General features: G+C 41.3%; 1 protein-coding gene across 1 annotated transcript in view; it reads left to right on the top strand.

The window, feature by feature from the left end:
* Positions 1 to 1,610: 1,610 nt before the first annotated feature.
* LOC138958822 (uncharacterized) overlaps positions 1,611 to 8,662 on the top strand; it is a 15,973-nt gene continuing 8,921 nt past the window's right edge. The window contains exon 1 of the mRNA XM_070330126.1: positions 1,611 to 2,564. Coding sequence (XP_070186227.1) covers positions 2,315 to 2,564 — 250 coding nt within the window. The 5' untranslated portion in view covers positions 1,611 to 2,314. The remainder of the gene's footprint in view (positions 2,565 to 8,662) is intronic.

The raw sequence follows: 8,662 nt of genomic DNA, 5'->3' as shown, positions 1-8,662 counted from the left end.
TTTGTGTTACATCTTGTTGAGGATAAGTGCTGCTGAAGGGGTCTACGTCGACCAAAAGAATGGGATTCCCTGTAGAAGGAGTTCCTATAGGTCCAATTCATTCTTCTTACTCGGCGTGACGTTATCAAATGGATCGGCTAGCTTCAGCCCTAAGGGGCACAACTCCGCTCATACTCTCTTCGCGCCGCCATATTGGATGCTGTCTTTGTTAGTTTTCTTCATTGCACTCTTGTTCTTTTTGCGTATTTCACTGTGTATGCAGACAAAATGAAGAAAACTGTGCATGCATGAGTCCAAAGGGGATCTGCCTTTTCAACACAACAGCACAACATAAAAAGTAAAGCAAGAATACATTATTATATTCATTTATTTATTCTTTATCTCAAATTACCATGCAGACAGTGCACCAAAATTCACAAGATAAAGCTCTCAAGACAGGCAAATGAGGTACAATGCAGCTCAGGTAACTACTGTAAAGTATAATTTTCAAAGCATCCTATCACAGTGTTCACTCTAAAGGCACAACCGATGGACAATTGTTGATTAGCGCACTGCACACAGCAAAAAATAACCAGTTATAATGGCGTCTTCTCCGCTCAGTAACTTCCTTCCAGTTGTCACCCTGATGGTAAACAACTTTAGGGATCCTAAAGTGTGCCTGCTGACTGCAGTTTTTGGCCACACAACGTGTCATTTTCACTTTTGTCGAGTCGCCACCCAACGCTCAAGCACTGTCAGAGATCGTGCAAGGCATCCAACATGGCGGCGGATGACCAATTCCAGAGAGTTACGACCCGTGATTCTCATACCGCGCGCGCCGAGTAGAAATGCTGTTGTTAACTTGAGTTTCTGCAATGGGCCTATACGCGTTTTTCCTGTATACAGGGATCCCCACCGGTTGGAGTTCCTGTAGGAAAGGACGATACCGCTCAATCTCGCGTCAACTTGTCAAGCGCGTGATTGCCGTAAACCGATTTGAGTTACCTTAGCGTTACTTCCCCTTCCAAAATAGCGGTTCCACAGGAAAATCTGTTAGAATTCCTGAATTTGCGTGCGGCATTCAGCCAAGCAAACATGCTTCGGCGAGAACGACTTATGATTCGAAAGGATTCAAACAGAAGCGAAATGATTAATATGGAAAGTTTTGCAGTATCTCGTTATTGCGAGTAATTTATTTTAACTTTCATTAACTGATTTAGTTATTGATTTTTTTTAAATCAATAAACATTGCAAAACAGAATCGAATTTCTAAGAAATACCTATTTTTAAAAACATCAAATTCTACCGATGTCGCTGAGCATCACGTGACTGAGCAAGATCAGCGAAGCGCTACAAGAACTCCATCCAGGGGTATTTCCTGCAGGGAAAACGCCTACAGGAACTCCGCCTATAGGGAATCCCACCCTTTTGGTCGACATAGACCCCTTCAGCGTGACTGCTCGTGGCGATACAAGTTCGCTGGGTGTATGGGGAAAAGTGCAGGTATTGGAGCAGAATCAGAAAGAACATGCCAGCAGCAGTCAAACATCTCAAGTAACTTCAGCCAACAGAGGAAAGTGGTGATCAAAGCGAGTCTCGTTCACTCCAAAGAGAAGCAGGAACTTCTGTCAGCACAGGAATTCATCAGTGATGTAGACAAAAAGGCCAGTCTCTGTGACAAGATACAGACAATTTCCCGTCGGGTGCTTTGCTTTTATTTTTAAAAAGTTGCAATAACAAAACAAAGCAAAACAAAATCTGAACGCGAACGTGAGCTAGTGAGCTGTCTGCAGCAACAATATCAAGTCATTGTCATGCTAGCTTCAAAACCCTAAATGAATAATAAAGCGGATTGACTTTTTGGTTGAAAACACAGCCTTTTGGAATTTTGTGAATAAGGTTGGACGGCAGAAAGAACTAATGACAGCAACAAAAGAGACAGAACAATTCACGCTTCGCAACTCACTCTGTTAAAGGCACAGTGCAGCTCACTCTGTTAAAGGCACAGTGCAGCTCACTCTGTTAAAGGCACAGTGCAGCTCACTCTGTTAAAGCGGTGATTTGGTTGTTTTTGTGACGGTACAACACTTAAAACGGACGTCATTCAGTGGGCGTGCTGTGTGACCGTTGACACTGGTAACTCGGACAGTAACAAGAACGGACCACAACCACAATTTAAAAAAGATTACGGAAGTTTCAACCAGGGGTAATTTTCATGAGATTCAGTCCGTCAAATAACACAAAATGTTATTGATAATAAAACTGAAATAAAAAAAATTAAAAAATAAATAATAAAAAGTGACTTGAAGTTCCGTGCGTCCCTCAGTCTCGGACGATGCCAGGGTCAAAGAATGTCTTGGTTTGCCTGCAGTTTGTTTCCTTGTGGTTGCAAGCACACACACAGACCGCGCCGTCTGTCGGCCTACTGCCAGAAAGAAGGCTGGACACCATAGGAGCGTACACACTGGTCAACTCCAGACAGTGCCAGAGACTGTGCTGGTACCGCCTTCTCTGCACTTCTTTTAGTTTCCATGACAACGCTGGTCAGGGTAGCAACTGTGTTCTTCACTCCAGCCACGTAGAAGGTAGGTTAGGCTAGATCACGTCACGACTTTATTGGAGTTTGAATCCGTCGTTTTCTTATTTCGCCAGTTTTTGTGCCAATGGTTTTATTTTCGTCGTTTCGTTTTGTTCTTTTTTTCTGCCAGTAATTTTGTTTCTGTCATTTTGTGTATTGCTTCTTTTTTTAATACCAGTGAATTAGCTCCAGTCGTTTTGTTCATTTAGTTTTTCTTTGAGCCACTGTTTATATTTAGTCAAGTTTTGACTAAATATTTTAACATCGAGGGGGAATCGAAACGAGGGTCGTGGTGTATGTGCGTGAGTGTGTGCGTGTGTATGTGCGTGAGTGTGTGCGTGTGTGTGTCTGTGTGTGTGTGTAGAGCAATTCAGACTAAACTACTGGACCGATCTTTATGAAATTTGACATGAGAGTTCCTGGGTATGATATCCCCGAACGTTTTTTTCTTTTTTTTGATAAATGTCTTTGATGACGTCATATCCGGCTTTTCGTGAAAGTTGAGGCGGCACTGTCACGCCCTCATTTTTCAACCAAATTGGTTGAAATTTTGGTCAAGTAATCTTCGACGAAGCCCGGACTTCGGTATTGCATTTCAGCTTGGTGGCTTAAAAATTAATTAATGACTTTGGTCATTAAAAATCTGAAAATTGTAAAAAAAAATAAAAATTTATAAAACGATCCAAATTTACGTTTATCTTATTTTCCATCATTTGCTGATTCCAAAAACATATAAATATGTTATATTCGGATTAAAAACAAGCTCTGAAAATTAAATATATAAAAATTATTATCAAAATTAAATTGTCCAAATCAATTTAAAAACACTTTCATCTCATTCCTTGTCGGTTCCTGATTCCAAAAACATATAGATATGATATGTTTGGATTAAAAACACGCTCAGAAAGTTAAAACAAAGAGAGGTACAGAAAAGCGTGCTATCCTTCTTAGCGCAACTACTACCCCGCTCTTCTTGTCAATTTCACTGCCTTTGCCATGAGCGGTGGACTGACGATGCTACGAGTATACGGTCTTGCTGAAAAATGGCATTGCGTTCAGTTTCATTCTGTGAGTTCGACAGCTACTTGACTAAATATTGTATTTTCGCCTTACGCGACTTGTTTTGTTTTTGTCATTTTGTTTATTTATTTATTTTTGTGTGTGTGTCAGGGTTTTTGTCTTTTTCTTATATTTCCTTTTTATATTTAGTCAAGTTTTGACTAAATATTTTAACATCGAGGGGGAATCGAAACGAGGGTCGTGGTGTATGTGCGTGTGTGCGTGTGTGTGTGTGTCTGTGTGTGTGTGTGTGTAGAGCGATTCAGACTAAACTACTGGACCGATCTTTATGAAATTTGACATGAGAGTTCCTGGGTATGAAATCCCCGAACGTTTTTTTCATTTTTTTGATAAATGTCTTTGATGACGTCATATCCGGCTTTTCGTGAAAGTTGAGGCGGCACTGTCACGCCCTCATTTTTCAACCAAATTGGTTGAAATTTTGGTCAAGTACTCTTCGACGAAGCCCGGGGTTCGGTATTGCATTTCAGCTTGGTGGCTTAAAAATTAATTAATGACTTTGGTCATTAAAAATCTGAAAATTGTAAAAAAAATTAAAAATTTATAAAACGATCCAAATTTACGTTTATCTTATTCTCCATCATTTGCTGATTCCAAAAACATATCAATATGTTATATTTGGATTAAAAACAAGCTCTGAAAATTAAATATATAAAAATTATTATCAAATTTTTTTTTTCGAAATCAATTTAAAAACACTTTCATCGTATTCCTTGTCGGTTCCTGATTCCAAAAATATATAGATATGATATGTTTGGATTAAAAACACGCTCACAAAGTTAAAACGAAGAGAGGTACAGAAAAGCGTGCTATCCTTCTTAGCGCAACGAATACCCCGCTCTTCTTGTCAATTCCACGGGCACTGCCTTTGCCACGGGCGGTGGAGTGACGATGCTACGAGTATACGGTCTTGCTGCGTTCAGTTTCATTCTGTGAGTTCGACAGCTACTTGACTAAATATTGTATTTTCGCCTTACGCGACTTGTTTTATATTTAGTCAAGTTTTGACTAAATATTTTAACATCGAGGGGGAATCGAAACGAGGGTCGTGGTGTATGTGCGTGTGTGTGTCTGTGTGTCTGTGTGTGTGTGTGTGTGTGTGTGTAGAGCGATTCAGACTAAACTACTGGGCCGATCTTTAAGAAATTTTACATGAGCACGGGGGATAACCGGTCAAATGCCGAACAGAAGCCGAATGCCGCTCATGACACGTGTGAAGGCAAGTTTTGTCTGTTTTCTAGGTATTGTTTGATTTATGTCGGGATTTAAGGTAAGCTACTGATTCAGCGATGACTAAATGTGTTTCTCGATGCATAAAAAGTCAGGGAGCGATTGATATTTGCCCGTAAATATCCTTCAAAGCTGAAAATGTCCGCGATCGAGCACCGGAAATGGCTGCTCGATGGGTTTTGCAAGTAGAAATGTGCTTTATTTCACCAAATCAGCTCGTATTTGGTATGGGTACGGGATTCTAGAGGACGAAGGAGTCATAAGAGGTGCAAAGAAGTGCTATTTGGGAGTAGAATAAATCTTCCGAGACAGTAGACAAGAGAAGGTCATATTTGAGAGAGGAGCGCGTAGGCCGATTGTCTTTCCGACAAGCGAATGATACAGCAGATTAATCATTCGTTTTGACCAGAAACCTAGTCTCTAGTTTTTATGAATGAGTTTTTTAATTAAAACAATCACGAGAACTCTCTCGCTTAGCCTAATGGCTGTTCGATGGGTTTCGCAAGTAGAAATGTGCTTTATTTCACCAAATCAGCTCGTATTTGACATCGGTTTGGTATATATATATATTTTTTTTCTAATCCTACCGCGAACTGGATAGCAGACGCGGCACGACTGTTGCACCACACTTTGAAGTAAACCCATTTTTTACTTCAAAGTGTGGGGGGATCTTCCCACACGTTGAAGTAAACTCAGTTTTTACTTCAAAGTGTGGGGGGATCTTCCCACACTTTGAAGTAACTTACTTCAAAGCGTGGGACTTTTGCATTGCCTGTTTGAGCCTGATGATTTTGTCAAAAAAATGGCAGTCTTTTGGATGAGTGAACAGAAAAAGTGAGCGAGCCAAGAAACATAGTGATGTTTGTTATCAGGCTTTAAAGGCATATGTACGCGCTCCCGTGTTTACAAAGTGTAGTTTGCCCATAATCGATGTCAAACGCACCATAAGACCATGTAATGACGATATGTCGCCATGCGCGGACCATATTCATGCATTACAGCTTGTTCTAGCCTCTGAAAAAGTGAGGATGTCAACAAAGACGCGGAGTTATTTCCCTTGCGTCAACGCTACCTCTGTTGGCAAATCTATAAATAGGACGATCTAGATCAAAATAAAAATTCAAATATCTCAACATTTAAGGGGTCCTAGACCACAATATCTTGCAGGGAACTTAATTTAGCATGTCTCCAGCTGTGGGTAAAGCAATTAGCGTGTATAGTCATCGAGTACATATGGCTTTAAGCAATGTCCCATTGTTGAGTGTGACGAAAACTCGTGGTGACGATTTTAAAACATGTTGGGTCACGCATGGTCCAATCTTACATGGTCCAACCTTACATGGTCCAACATTACAGGGTCCAACCTTACATGGTCCAATCTTACATGGTCCATGTAAGATTGGACCATGTAAGATTGGACCATGTAAGATTGGACCATGTAAGGTTGGACCATGTAAGGTTGCACCATGTAAGGTTGGACCATGTAAGGTTGGACCATGTAATATTGGACCATGTAAGATTGGACCATGTAAGGTTGGACCATGTAAGATTGGACCATGTAAGGTTGGATATGGTAAGGTTAGACCATGTAAGGTTGGACCATGTAAGGTTGTCCATGTAAGGTTGGACCATGCAAGGTTGGACCATGCAAGGTTGGACCATGTAAGATTGGACCATGTAAGGTTGGACCATGTAAGATTGGACCATGTAAGATTGGACCATGCAAGGTTGGACCATGCAAGGTTGGACCATGTAAGATTGGACCATGTAAGGTTGGACCATGTAAGATTGGACCATGTAAGATTGGACCATGCACGATTGGACCATGTAAGGTTGGACCATGTAAGATTGGACCATGTAAGGTTGGACCATGTAAGGTTGGACCATGTAAGGTTGGACCATGTAAGGTTGGACCATGCGTGACCCAACATGTTTTAAAATCGTCACCACGAGTTTTCGTCATACTCAACAATGGGACATTGCTTAAAGGCATATGTACGCGCTCCCGTGTTTACAAAGTGTAGTTTGCCCATAATCGATGTCAAACGCACCATAAGACCATATAATGACGATATGTCACCATGCGCGGACCATAATACATGCATTACAGCTTGTTCTAGCCTCTGAAAAAGTGAGGATGTCAACAAAGCCGCGGTGTTAGCTCCCTTGCATCAACGTTACATGTGTTGCCAAATCTATAAATAGGACGATCCAGATCAAAATGAAAATTAACATATCTCAACATTGAAGGGGTCCTAGACCACAATATTTTGCAGGGAACTTAATTTAGCATGTCTCCAGCTGTTGGTAAAGCAATTAGCGTGTATAGTCATCGAGTACATATGCCTTTAAAGCCTGATAACAAACATCCCTATGTTTCTTGGCTCGCTCACTTTTTCTGTTCACTCATCCAAAAGACTTTGCCATTTTTTTTTGACAAAATCATCAGGCTCAAACAGGCGATGCAAAAGTCCCACGCTTTGAAGTAAGTTACTTCAAAGTGTGGGAAGATCCCCCCACACTTTGAAGTAAAAACTGAGTTTACTTCAAAGTGTGGGAAGATCCCCCCACACTTTGAAGTAAAAAATGGGTTTACTTCAAAGTGTGGGGCACATCCCCACACTTTGAAGTAATTTACTTCAAAGTGTGGGATTACTTCAATCAATCAATCAATGAGGCTTATATCGCGCATATTCCGTGGGTACAGTTCTAGGCGCTCTGCAGTGATGCCGTGTGAGATGAAATTGTATACGGCCAGTAATTGCAGCCATTTCGGCGCATATTTACCTTTCACGGCCTATTATTCCAAGTCACACGGGTATAGGTAGACAATTATTAACTGTGCCTAAGCAATTTTTGCCAGGAAAGACCCTTTTGTCAATCGTGGGATCTTTAACGTGCACACCCAATGTAGTGTACACGGGGGGGGGGGGGGGGGGGGGGGGGGAGTTCGGACACCGAAGAGAGTCTGCACACAAATTTGACTCTGAAATAAATTTCCGCCGAACCTGGGATCGAACTCACGCTGACAGCGGCCAACTGAATACAAATCCAGCGCGCTACCAACTGAGCTATATCCCCTTCAAAGTGTGGTGCAACAGTCGTGCCGCGTCTGCTATCCAGTTCGCGGTAGGATTAGAAAATATATATATATATACCAAACCGATGTCAAATACGAGCTGATTTGGTGAAATAAAGCACATTTCTACTTGCGAAACCCATCGAACAGCCATTAGGCTAAGCGAGAGAGTTCTCGTGATTGTTTTAATTAAAAAACTCATTCATAAAAACTAGAGACTAGGTTTCTGGTCAAAACGAATGATTAATCTGCTGTATCATTCGCTTGTCGGAAAGACAATCGGCCTACGCGCTCCTCTCTCAAATATGACCTTCTCTTGTCTACTGTCTCGGAAGATTTATTCTACTCCCAAATAGCACTTCTTAGCACCTCTTATGACTCCTTCGTCCTCTAGAATCCCGTACCCACACCAAATACGAGCTGATTTGGTGAAATAAAGCACATTTCTACTTGCAAAACCCATCGAACAGCCATTTCCGGTGCTCGATCGCGGACATTTTCAGCTTTGAAGGATATTTACGGGCAAATATCAATCGCTCCCTGACTTTTTATGCATCGAGAAACAAATTTAGTCATCGCTGAATCAGTAGCTTACCTTAAATCCCGACATAAATCAAACAATACCTAGAAAACAGACAAAACTTGCCTTCACACGTGTCATGAGCGGCATTCGGCTTCTGTTCGGCATTTGACCGGTTATCCCCCGTGGGGTATGA

This window comes from Littorina saxatilis, linkage group LG1 (genome assembly GCF_037325665.1).
Source record: "Littorina saxatilis isolate snail1 linkage group LG1, US_GU_Lsax_2.0, whole genome shotgun sequence".
In the NCBI taxonomy this organism is placed as follows: Eukaryota; Metazoa; Mollusca; class Gastropoda; order Littorinimorpha; family Littorinidae; genus Littorina; species Littorina saxatilis.
The sequence above is the reverse complement of the archived record's forward strand: the minus strand, read 5'-3'. Positions and strand labels throughout refer to the sequence as shown.